Consider the following 13,838-nt stretch of genomic DNA (forward strand, 5'->3'; position numbering starts at 1 on the left):
GCTTGCCACACTGCATTGAATCAAGATTAATGCCACATTAGGTGTTAGAAACACCCTTCTTCGCAGCTGTCCATAACCTTCATGAGATCCACCAAAGCGTTTCCCACCATTAGGATTTAACAATTGACATTCCATAACAAAGCACACCATTTTCACCTTTTATGGCCCAATTTTAAGTAGTTCCCCAAATCAAGTCATAGAAGACAAACGTAGATACGGGTACTGCTTAGTCAAGGAGCGTATCTCCATTAAATCTGGTAACTATTTTTGTTACATACATTAGTTTAAAAAAAATGAAAGCCCTGGAAGACAATGTAATTGACATTCAGCATTTTCTTCTGGAAGTCACTTCCAGCTGTGTAACACATGACAGTCCTACAGCCGGAAGTTTCAGGTCATAAGCAGATGTACACTTAAGCTGATACACCCTCAACACACGCCACGTTAACAGTCCTCAAAACAGGCTTTTCCAATACCAGTAGGATGATACGCAACATCAGAAATCTATGTACCCCAAACATGCCTCCCATCAAAGATAAGATCTCAACAAAACCACCAACAGAGGAGGCTTCTCTTTTCCAACTAAGCACTGTGGAAAAGATCAGATATTCCCTGAGGATCAGAGGTCACCATGGATCTGAACACAGCAGATAAACGAACCTAGTTAAGAACAGCCAGAACAAGACCACCAGATTCTTTCCCCCAAACCTTGGAGAAACTTATTAAAACACTACTAAAGGTTCTCTCCCATCAGTAGTAACAGAAAACTAAAAACTGGCACCCGGAAGTACAGTTAAAACCAAACAGTCACCAGTTCCACTGTACTCCACCAGCACACAGAAGAGTGGAAGTCTGGCACCTCCCCAGGAACACCCTCCCAGGAGGAACGGAGCTGGGCACTGGCACTGCCTGACACATGCTGGGCTCACAAAGTAGCAACCAGACACGGTTCCCATCAATTTCACTTCAGTAACAATACAAAAAGCTCAGGCTAAGACTTTTTTTCCAACTAACATGTCTAATTCTTAATGGGTAAATGGTAAAATCAGTGTGATGACATACATCCTAAAAGCAAAATATCCATTGTCTCTGTTTTAATCGTCTTTATGAAGCCATTGTATCCTCATTACATCACAGAAGATACTACACCGCAAGGTGACATTGTGTAAGGTATTACATGCGCAGAATACAATACACATGAAAAGGTTTCACTACTCACAGCTATAAGTCTATGTAGAAAAATTTTAAAGATCTCCAGGCATGGTAAATTGAAGCATAAAACGCAAATATTCTAGCGTTTCTAAGCTGATAGGAAAGCATCCCACTGGAACAACACGGCAAATGCATGCCCAAGATCTACCTGCAACATTCTCCAGCACTGTCAATATTCTAAAACTTTCAATGACCTGAAGTACCAATCCCAACCACAGTTCTCTCTCCAATCAAACCAATCAAGCCTAAAAATGGGAGATTAAATATTACAGCAAACTAGAAAGAAGCCTCTGGAATTTCTGCCTCCTGACAGCGTTATGAAGAATTAGGCAGCACAGCTGCCCACCCTGCCTGTTCAAAAATCAGAGCTTACCTCCCAAGTCTGATGGCTTTTACCAAGTTTGGAACACCCTCCATCTGTATGTTGTCCTCTGCCTCAAAATGCTGAAAAGCCTGAGGGGGAGAAAGAGAAACAGACCTGCTAGCATGCCAAATCAACCAGTACGATGCCTTCAAGAGGAATTACAAGTTCCTGCTACACAAGCCAAGACAGAGATCCAGCTCATTAATGAGCATTTTCTAGCACTAAGACTATCTGCAGGCTCCATCCAGCTCCATTCTTAAAAGCAGGACCCATACCAAAGTTAAGACATAGATCAAGAGTAATCAATCCCATGATCCAGTAGGACCTTATGATGTATTAAGTACTTGCTACACAGCACACACATCAGCCACAGATTGAAACAGGGACTGAAGCTATCAAACAAGGATTTAACCTGAAAGTGGCAAGACCTGGCAATAAGCAGGACAGAAAACTGATTTGTAAAACAAGAAATAAATTCAACTCCTTGACAAGACCAATGTCTTCAAGTAGCTCTTACTACTGTGAACTACAGGTCTAATTATCAGTTTAAAGAGTAGAGCACCTTAAAGGAAGATAATTCAGCTGTCAAGAATGCTCTGTTGATAGCAAATATCAACACATACAGCTTATCCCTGACACTTCTGGACTGTTCAGGTATCCACTGTGTCTCAGACCCACAAAATCACTGTAATTTATCACCAAAAACCTGACGAAGCTTAAAAAATAAAGCCTCCTTAACCGTTCTGCTACAACCATACAATATAAAGACAACCATATGCCAGGGGATCCCTCACATAGGTTGAAATTCAAAATTAACAATGATACAGACAATAGCTACCCAAAATTAAGTTATATATCATGTGGACCTAGTACCAACTTCTTATCCTGTCTCTGGCCAAAACGGTGTTTCACTGAGAAAAGTTTTGATTGATTGACTGTTTTGGGATGCTTCGCTTACATTTCGCTATTGAAGCAAGTCACTTTTTGAGAAAATCCAACACAAAGTCAGCACGAACAGAGAAATTACAGCAGACTGGATTTGTTTTTCAAGCCCAGTAACAAGTGACAACTCGGGAACATTAAACAGTAAAACACATTTAAAGTAGTTTTCTTCATTACTGCAACATTTACAGCAACAGAATTATTGTAACAAACTCCAGCACCTAAACCACTAGCACAATACTGCCTTAATGTAAAAAGGTACATGAGCAGTTAATTATATGCCAGTGGATTTCAACCTCCTCTCATTGCTTTTGTTCAGGTATATTAATAGCCAAGTTTAAAGCAGGCCGATCACTGCTCTAATTTTCCACTCCACTTTATTTGAGCCTCCAGCCTTGCAGCAGGACACGGTGCCATCTCCCACGCTGCCTGCACCCTCTGCCCCATCTAGCGGAGCCTGGTCCCCACAGCACAAGCCCAGCACAGCAGGGACTCTTGCAACTTCATAGCATCGGGCAGCCATGAAAGTAGCTGAGAAAAGCTTTAGTTGGAAACAAAGCCTTCCTTTCCCGTACACTTTGATGCTCACATTTCTCTTTATAGAAAGACTCCTCACACTTAGTGAATGATACGCAGGGAAGGGCAGTGGGAGAACCTGCTTTGTGAACAAACCAATGTAGATGAGAAACAGCTGCACTGAGGAAAAAGAGTGGCAAACAGTAAGCTCCAAATTTGTTAATCAAGAAATACAAGAAGTCAAGCTGTTCCCTTTTTGCTGGAAATCAGATTAGTTCTGCTGTTCTCAGTCTTTGAAAAGCAGGAACAATCCAGATGCCCGCTGAACAAACCTTAACGTTTCAACTTCTTTCAAGGATCTATTGAAAAGCTTTCTTGTATTCCCTAGCATAAACACTCCAGTTGAGCCATGCCTAGAAATAGCATCACTGCCAAGATATATTTCATACCAGTTCAGTTATTCACATCATCATGCACGCAGATATGCAACTCAAGTCAAATCTCAAAACAACGTTAAGCTCCACAGCTCAAAGTTCATATTAAGAGTCTCCCTGCTCACTAGACAGGTCTGTGTTAAATTGCTGCTGCAGCTCTATGCAGGTCTATCTCAGTACTGGATGCCGTCAGATCATATACACATCAAGAAGCTGCCTACCTGGGTGTACATGACAGTAATGCTGCTATTTGGAGAGCTCAGGTAAAAATAAAATATCAAATCACATCTGAAGAAGATTCACAAAAGAATCCAGTCTTGCATTTTCCCTTCAAGCTAGTGAAAGCAACAGTTCTGGTTAGCTTCCAAGGAAATCAAATCTGCATGTTTTTAGGTCAGCTGCCAAAATGTTTGTCTCATACCCCAAATAAAACCCAAAGCAAGCAATAGCAATTGCTGCACAATGTCACCTGACACAGGAAACACAATCATCCCAACAGCTGTATCACAACATTTACAGCTCAGAAGAGCAAGAGTTGTTTGTTTACTGGGGGATTATTTTTGTTTGTCTGGGTGGTTTGTTTTTTTTTACATATCTAGTTTTCCCCAAATATAATCTAACTTGAGCATAAATTGCAAAGCTAAGGTTTGACAAACTGAGGTACAAAAATATATCTGTGCCTTGGTTGTCCTCTCAAATGCAGTATGTTACCCTGGTTGCACTTTAGCACTAGGCAAATCCAGAAAAGGAACCAAACCTTTCAACTCCCACAGCCTACCACCTCCATCAGAAAGCACTTCAACCATGCACACCTAGTGTTTTTCAGATTCTCTCCGAAATAAGTTACTCTGAGAATGAAGGCATACTCCAAAGCTGTTCCATTCCTGTAGTAAGTCCAAATACACTACAGCTGTCTTTTACTCCAAAAAATTTAATTAACTTACAGCCTGTGATACATAAAAAGAACTGACATTCCCCAAAAGTGAAGCAAGCAGGAGAAATAAATTAAACCTCCATAGCCCCCACAGAATTCAGTGGCACATCATGTGAGCACTGAAAGGCACTCATCTCTTTTGGGAACTGGACACCGAGCAGTATCCAAAGCAGTATCAGGTGCCCTCGGCGAGCTGTGCTGGACAAGCAGGCTGTATATCACTATTACAGGTTTTTAACAGCTCTAAGTGCCTAGTTTTTCCAGATTCAAGGTTGAAATTTGAAACATTCTAACGCTGCAAACTAATTACAAGCTGAGTTAGGGGGTCTCATCACAGCAAAGACTTGAAATAATGTGCAAGTCAGAGATATTCAAGTTTTTGTAAGAAATGTTTAAGATTGTACCAAACACATCACTGAAGTGGAAGGAAAGGAAAAGAAAAGAATTTAAGTGTTAAAACTTATTGTTTGAAAACCTGCCGTTTCCATGCTTGGTGCACCTCCACAATATTCAGAGGTGCCCTCTGCTGTTGGGAAAAAACACAATCCATCGGAGCCTGGTCAAGTCGTAAGACTAAAAAGAGACACTTGCTCACACTCAGTAACATTTGCTAGAAACCTGACAGCAAGAGCTTCTAAAAACTCTGCCTGTACCAACATCAGCTCTAGAAAAACCTCCAGGAACTTTGCAATATTTAACTTGCTTTAACTTCCACAAGCCCACAGGCCCCTGAGAGCACAGGTGCTATCTCTCCTCTGTCCCCTGCACAGGTAACGCAACGCGAGGGCAGAGGCAAACCATGGAAAAAGTTACAGAGAAGAGCAGCAGTGCAAAATGAGATGAGGAGATGGATCACAGGCCAAAGAGCCACACCACTGCAGCACATTCCTGCACTCAAATAGAAGTTGCAAATCCTTACTCTGCTCTCCTTTAAGCGGTTGTAAAGTTTACAAAAACATCCCACAATGCAACGTGTTGCACCACCCTTTGGCAGCAAACTTGACTTAGGCAACCGCCACAACCCACGAAATACCAGGACCGAGCGCTATACATCACGCAAGAGTGCAACTCAACGTGCAGCTGCCTGCACCATTCAGGATTTCATCATCTGCTGCGGCTCACGATCCGCCCAGCAGTGCCACCAGGTCAGGCCATCATGTCTCCCTCTTCCCTTTTCCTCCTGAAAGAGCAGAGTACAGTAGCTCACTCATCTAGGAGGTAGCTGATAGTAACTGTTCAAATTTGTAATGCAGGGAGAAGTTGTCAGTTAACCACAGGAACTTAGTAACTGGTTGACACAAAGTAAGTTTCTTATTTCACTTCTTTAATTTCAAACAGCCAATTGGTTCCAACCTAGCTGGTTGAAAAGGTGGCTAAAAATGTAATCCTACATGATAAATTTAAGTGCAAAGAAATACCTTTTTTCATTAGCATGATGATCTCTAAGACAACAAAACCAAGCACAATTCAGGACATAACAAAACCATGGCTTCTGGAGCAGTTTTAACCGGCATGCATGTTTAAGCACATAACAATCATGCTGAATCCGACCATCTAACTCAAGAGCTGCCCTATCCCAGGGCTAACTAGTCTTCACTAAATGCTCAGAACGGAGGGTGTTCAAGAGAATGAGTCAAAACTTTTTAACGGACAAAACTTGTTCTCACAAGTTCTCACAAGGCCTTGACTATGTGAGGAAAAACGCATACAGCACAAGCAGCCTGCAAGAAGCAAAAAGTCTTGTAGTTAAAGTACTGGATGGCACTACGTCTTACCTGTTTTCTATTTTAAACCATTAATCATGTCAAACCGATGTTGCTACCTCAGACTCTGTACTCTTGACACAGAAAAAGCAAAGCCAGGTTCTGTTTGCTTACTTGCTCTGTGCCAGGCATTTGCAATTCCCATTATCACTGATAACACCACCACTATTTTGAATGTTGATGTGGTTAACAGTTGGCAATACCATGGACTAATTTAGATCCACAGGCATTAGTAGAGCAAGCAGAAGAGAACAAAAACCCATAGCTAGAAGACTTGTAGCTGCATCCAGTAAATTAAAGTGACACACTGGTATCTTCAAGTATCATAGGACATACAAATCGCCTTGCCTATAAAACAGAAAACAAGGTAACACAGCAGACGACTTCAAGAGTATGTACACTAGTATAGTTTTCATACCCTAGAAATTTAGAGCACTGAAAAAACCAGTTCACTTGCATAATACTCATTAGGTGTTCAACAACTGTGCTTATGTCCGCTTTGATCTTGCTCTGCATCAGCAGCATATCAAATCTGTGTAACAGTCTTTCATGTTGTCCCAGACAACGTATCAACCCAACTCAGAGGCAAAACCCAACGTTCAACACAGCCCTACTGTTTCTTCAAAGTCACACTTTTGCCATCACAAAAGATTTTTCTCCAATAAAGAGATATGGGAACTGTTTAAAAGTCAATGCTTTAACACCAGAACTTTATGTTGTTATAATTGTTTTCCACAACACTGTTTCTTCCAAAAATAGTTCTAGCCAACACTCAGTGGTTCTACTGCAACAATTGAGTTTCTCAGGCAAATACTTTCATCATTAAGATATATATGCACACACACATATATACACACAATTAATTAAAAGTTTAAAATCATACATATATTTGAAGGTCCAATATTCAAGGCAAAACAATAATTCTACACAGATTCATAACACAATATAAAGTGGTGTTATGTACATCAGCATAAGCAAGCATAATTTCTGTACGATAAACTCCAGATATGCTGCCACATACATTGCCAGGAATCCAAATTATTTTTCTTTTTTGTGCAACTTATTTTTATTTTTTTATTGTATTAACAGAAAAAGTAACAACATACACAACTCTCAGGTACATGATTTAGTGGTGGTCTTGGTAGTGTTGGCATAATGGTTGGACTCAATCTTCAAGGTCTTTTCCAACCTAAATGATTCTATGATTCTACGGCATGGTGCAATCTCGATGCCATAATCTTGTTGTCAGAGCACAGGGTCTCCCATTAACAAGCTGTTTGGGCTGTGGACTTAGAGCACAGGCGTTCTGGAAACAGTGTCCTTTGTTAAACAAAACAGACCACTCAACTCTTGTTCCAATGTTTTCTTTTCCCCTCTTCTGCTGCTTTTAAACACACACACACTTCCATTCACAAGAATCATAGCATTTCTGATACAAGTCTCTACAATACACTTTACGATTAACAATCTTAGCTTGACTCGACACACTCCTGGAAATCAATCATCCTGGTTTTCACTAGAGAAGACTGCTTGGTGTTCCTCCGTCACTGTCTGCACAGAATCCCAAGAACATTTTAACTGCAATGGACCTGAAGAAGTACATGCCTCTAAGATCTGCCAACAGCATTCTAAAGCATTCAAATCTCAGAAAGATTCAGCTCTGTATGCTGCTTATGTTAATCCTAACATAATGCACTAACACTTCTACCCTGCTCTAGACTCACTCAGGCCACTGAAAAGGAAATTTTGCAGGACGATTATTATACCTTAAGTTGAAAAAGAGTTATAACTTGTTGTGTTATAGACAAGAAAGGTGGCCAAGCAGAAATAAAGGAAGAAAATAATGAAAAGGGGCTATTTTGACAACTGCCACTCTGCTTTTATAAACTGAACTTATCTCAACCTTATCAGGCTTGGTACAGTCTTACTTTACAGCAATAAAAGCTGACACACATGCTAGTCTTAAATCAATAGACGTTAGCTTAGAAGCTTGACAAAATGTTCACATTAATTCATATTGATCATTATTTCTACACTGTGCTAAAAAGGTTAAGTGAAAACAAAACCACTGCATGTTAAACAGACTCACAGCAAAAAAAAAATTAATTCATCATTAACAGCATAGGTCTTTCATCTTCAATCGAAGATTGTGGGGCAGGGGGATGAAATGAGAAGATTTCTGTGTGGGTCTGAGTATTTTTCTTCCTCTACCCTTTATACTCAACACTGGTGATAGAGTTTCAGCCAATGACTGCACCCCAATAAGCTGCAGTCCAGCAGAATGTCTAAGCTACAATGCATTCACATCATCACTTCCAGTATTTCAGGAAAACTGATCATTGTTATCTTTTTCCAAAAAATACACAAGTTTTCATAAATTACACAGACCATCTCTAGAAGTGGAAGTGTTCCTCCTTAACCCTTTTCCTGTAAAAACTAAATGCCTCAGAAACAAATAATTCAGCAAAAATTATAAAAAAGCTAATGAGAATCAGCATCAATGGTATTCTCATCCCAGTAGTGCTTCTAAATAAACTCAAATACATTTATTTTTAACACAGACAACAGTTTAATAATGGGAAGAAAATTAAAGCTTATTTTATGATCACTAACAAGGAAATAAGTTCTAAATATCTCCTGAAAAAGTTGCTAAAAATGAAAATAGCATGGTCTAAAAGGAAAACAAAACATGTAGAATACCAGAAGAATCAGATTACAAGTCACAAGCTTGTACCCAATTTGTTTGCCTTAATTCTAAGGAAAACAAACTTGCACAATAGTTAAACCTAGTTATCTGTCAAAACACAGGAATCTGATAGCACAGATATTTAGCATATGTATTATCGTTTTGCAGAACAAAATTTAAAATGCACCAATATCACTGAAATGGAATGCAATATATTTCACTTACTTTGATCAGCATAATTTTTTGCTTTTAGTTCAAGCTGTCGAGTTTGTGATTCTAATGCTTCCACTCTGGTCTGCAAGTCCTTTTTCTCTTGTTCTTGAGAATCTTCAAACTCTATGAATTTCTAAACAGAAAAAGTGAAGTTAGACTCAATAATTAATTACAGATTATTTTTTCTAAAAAAGCCCGAGCAAAGCTCTTTCTCTGAGTAACAGGTATACAGTCATTTCTAGATTTATTTTTAAAAAGACTTGCACTTCAAGCAGCATGTAGGAAACAACACAGCAGCCCTTCACAGCAAGGAAGGGTGCAAGCAGGTTTCCAAAACAACAGACCTGCAGCCCACACTTAAACATGAAGGATGCTATTTTAGTCCAGTGTCCATCAGTCAAGCATCCCTCACCTACGTTATTCTGTGTTATTGCTGTCAACTAAGCGCCAACTACTTCAGAAAAGCCTGTCTGGGACTAATATAAAAATGAATTATTTAATTACTTCCTAAATTCACACACTTGCCTCCCAACACCACATGTGAATACAGAGATTTGAGTGAATATGGGTGAAGCGTATCTTCACTTGTGAGCCACGGAGGTACAGACCACTGCAGTCGGGACTCGCCAGCGATAGTGTCAACCAAAATTACATGCTGTCTTTTCATCCCCACCCAATTTCTGTTATCATTTGACAGGTTACAAAATGTTCATAGTCTTCATCAAATACTTAATAACCATCTCCTACAATCAGTCAACTGCATAAAAACTATTTAAAAAACTATTTACAGACGCTCTGCAATTATGCTGACCGTCATCACCTTCTGCTACCTTTGTTTACCAACTTTTTCTGACAATATTCTGGCTTTCACTGTGACACATATATCCGTGTTTACATTTTATAACACTAATGTTACCAATTCATCATTGCAGCAGTTTTTAAAGCGGGTTTTTTTTTGCTATTTTTCTTAATCAAAAACCCAAGAAATTCAATGTGTACTGGTAGCACAAAGAAAATTTCTAATAGCCAAAGATGTCTTAGGTCACGTAGCATTCCCTACTCTGCACTGCAAAGAGAAGGCAAGGCCACAAACACAAGTTGCACAGAAGGCTTATGGTATGGCAAGGAAAAGTATACCAGAAGCCTCTGAAGAAAAAAACCCAAACGTCCAAGGCAGCTGAAGAGTCAGAAAGCAAGCTGCAGCTGGGTACCACACGGAAGCAAAGAGACAGAGGTGGCAGCAACTTAAAAACAGGAATGCTATAGGTGAGACTTGAATATAAATTCTTCCTGCATATTGCTAGGAAAACTTAGGGGGAAAAATACTTCAAATGCTCACACATCAACATTTAATAAGCTCCTACTAAGTTTTAACTGATGTGTTTTTACAGTTTTTACAAAAGCAGAAACTTGTAGCCCTATGAAAAGAGCTTCAGTTTAGCAGGGTCATCAGAAGTTTTGCTCAAAAGTAACTTCAGATGTAGCACTGCATCAAAACGTATGAAGTAGAACAAGAGATCCTTTCAGGCAAGCTCTCCACAGCCATCACAGGACTAGGCATGGTGTTCATATGACTGTGCTTGAAGCTAAATCATGAAACAATTGAGTAAGAGCTGACATCAGCCCAGGTAGCACTGCTTTGGGTTCTGCAATTTAAAATCAGTTCTCCCACTTCAAAAAGACAGACGTGCAAAAGTCTTTCTACCCCCTTAACACAAAGTTTGGGAATATTAATTTGTCAATGTAAAACTCAAACCCTCAAACTTTAAATTTGTTTCATGTCTCCCTTGTAGTAGATGATACAAGAGTTTTGCCCCTTTTAGATTAAAGATTCAAGTCACGTCTGGCTTACTCTTACCAGACTTACCCTTTTCAGGCTTCAAAATTTGACACAAATTTGGCACTGGGGCTAAAGACCAACATCATTTGTTATATTAAACATGGGAAAACATGAAAGAAGAATTATAAAACTGTAACATCTTTGTTTAGCTGCTTCTCCGATGAGTTCCCAAAGTCAGATGTGCCTCATAACTTGGAAAAGGCAAGTGACAATTATACTGAGCCATTCAAAGCCATCAATGTCATCGTTACTCACAAAACTAAAGACGGATCTAATCTTGTACTTCAAGTTCTTCAGCTGCAAGTATTGAAACCAGCTTTGTATTAAACGGCTTTGTCATCTTCCACTAGTCTACCTTCATTTTGTTAAAGTTAGAACTTCAGTTACATCTCTTCAAAGCATTTTTGTAATGAGAGCTGGGTAACACTTTTCCCTCTGCTGAAAACTATACCTGATAACATCATAGAGTACTTCAGACTTTGAATGTTTCTATTTGGTTTCACCTCTCCTTCCAGTGACAGTATTAACACAGGCAGAGCCCCAGGAGATTGATCATCTTGTCCTGACTAAGGCTGTAGGACTACAATGGAATCACTAGTCAGATAAACCCCCACAGCAGCCAAAGATAGGCTGAACGCACATACTAAAAGACTTTTATAATTATTTTTTTACATCGACGATGCACTCCAATATTACACGTCTGCATTGTTTAATGTAAATGCCGCAGCATACGCAGGAACACGTTAGCCACCGTATATATGGATACCAGACATTCCCTTATTTCGACCCGAGCTACTGGTTACACAAAACACCAAGGCAGACAAAAATCTAGCTTTCCCCATTTTAACTGACATCCTGCCTAGGCCACAAAACCGTATCTTACAACTCTAACAAGAAGCAAGATATTTTAGTGTCTTTTGTTTTTTAAAGAACAAGCTGAAGGACACCAGCAAGTCTAAAACAATGGGACTGAATACCGTGAAGATAACAGAAGATAGGACTCGAGCAGACCTTAAGAGGTCATCTTTTTTCACCGCTCTGATACACAGTGTTGGTGCCTGGATCCTAATTTTGATTAGGATATAATGGGGTGTACACACAGGATATGATGCATACCTCCTCCTGCATGTGCCTACTGCTGAAATCCAAGCCTGTGATACCTCCATAAACTACGTTCGGCAACTCCCATTTAATCCTCCCCATTTTCTCCAGGCAGTATCAACTATGCCATTTTAGGGAGACGTTTGCCTAACCTGTTTTTAAAGGCCTCCAATAAAAACTATGAAAAAGTACTTCGCCAACAAGATTCAGAAGTCTTTATGTAATCAATTTTAAATATACTTAAAATTTACAGCAATAATGATCACAATAAACACGAACTCAGACTACACAATGGAGCAGCACAGCACACACGTTTGGAGCCCTCTCTCACGCATGTAATACTTAATCACTTTGTAATACAGTACTAGCCAAATGAAACATTTTTTCCTGTATTTATGTCATCTTCTATTTCCTTATATTTTAAATTAGTGTTCCCGTCACACGATCCAGGTGCAATACTAAGCATATCTGATGCCAGGGTTCCACCTACTTGGCAGTCTTTATTACCCTATGACATGTCCTTCAGTAACTTTTATTGCAGTGATGCCAGCTTTTCAGCCAGTGCCGTGCTCTTCCTGGAATAGGTAGGGAAAACTAGCTATAAAGCCAGTTCAGCTGGACTTAGGGTAGAGAAAAATATATGTAACTGAAAACAACTTAGTAACTTCCACGCCATTTTAGCAAGGTTTCTGTATAATGGATCTGAACTTTGTTCTCTGAAATTAAAAATATTTAAACTCTTACTGCAGAGCGTTTACTTAACATACAACCCCAAGAAAGAAAGTTAACTTTGGGAACAACAAGAAGCGGCAGCCATCGAGTTGCCACTATTACTTAAACCAGTTTTCATGGCAGTAAATCCTTTTTCATGGTTGCAAAAGTAGCAAACGTGTACCAAACACCAGATTTCAAGAACTGTTTAATTCCACCAACAGCCAAAAAACTAAGAGATACACTAGACAGCTTGACATGGATAAAAGGAGCAGATTTGATCCTGTTTTCAAGTCCACAGAAAACACCTCCGCTAGCCACACACACAAGTATGGAGCAGTATACTTTTGTAGAAGTAAAACTTATCAGCATATAAAATAGCAGAACCCCAAATCCTTCTTCCTCTCCCACTTCTTTGTGGCAGAGCATGCTGCCTAACATTCACTAGGTGGGAAGATAGGTTATGCAGAACTGTAAGCAGAACAGCAGAATAAGCTGGTTCCTCTATTTCTTTAGATATAACATAAAATGTACCACGTTAAAAGTCAGACGAGTGACTTCATAGCGACCAAAAAAGATCATGACTGTTTACCTAGAGGACTGAGAAGTAGGCCCAGAACTTCTGAAATAATATTTTTCTTTTTTTAAAGTCACCTTAACAAAGTCCACAGGCAACAACTTTCAAGACGTTTCTTCAGTAACACTTTTAAAGTACAGGAAATAAAGGACGTAGATCAGGACAATGGTGTAACGTGATTCCTAGTCAAACAGTAAACTATTAATATTCATCAAGATACTTCTGCAAAGAAAAATTCCTACAACAGCAAGCAGAAAGTAAAAGAAGGTATGTTACTTCTTCAGGACAGTCAGAACAGATGATACGGAATATTGAACTTAGTAGCTCAAAGTTCTCCACTTCGCTATCAGATTACACAAGCAACCTCCACAAGGAAAGGAAAGAAACACACCAAGCCACTAACTCCTTGTCCAAGAAAAAGTGCTATATTCATGTTCCCTCCTCTCATTTCAACCATACGCACCCATCAGGTTATCTCAACATTCAAAAAAACCAGTTGCAACCATCAAGTCTGAATAAAACACGTAAAGCATGGTGTATGTTCA

At 39.4% G+C, this 13,838-nt stretch overlaps 1 protein-coding gene across 3 annotated transcripts in view; it reads right to left on the reverse strand.

Moving 5' to 3' along the window:
- The window catches only part of SPAG9 (sperm associated antigen 9), a 65,903-nt gene that overhangs the window by 49,913 nt on the left and 2,152 nt on the right, over positions 1-13,838 (reverse strand). For 2 of the 3 annotated variants that reach the window (XM_055725730.1, XM_055725723.1), the window contains exon 2: positions 9,077-9,197. In XM_055725730.1, the coding sequence (XP_055581705.1) occupies positions 9,077-9,197 (121 nt within the window). Of the gene's footprint in view, positions 1-1,585; positions 1,630-9,076; positions 9,198-13,838 lie in introns of those variants that run through there. The other variant, XM_055725740.1, reaches the window with a different exon arrangement.

This window comes from Falco cherrug, chromosome 1 (genome assembly GCF_023634085.1).
Source record: "Falco cherrug isolate bFalChe1 chromosome 1, bFalChe1.pri, whole genome shotgun sequence".
NCBI lineage: Eukaryota > Metazoa > Chordata > Aves > Falconiformes > Falconidae > Falco > Falco cherrug.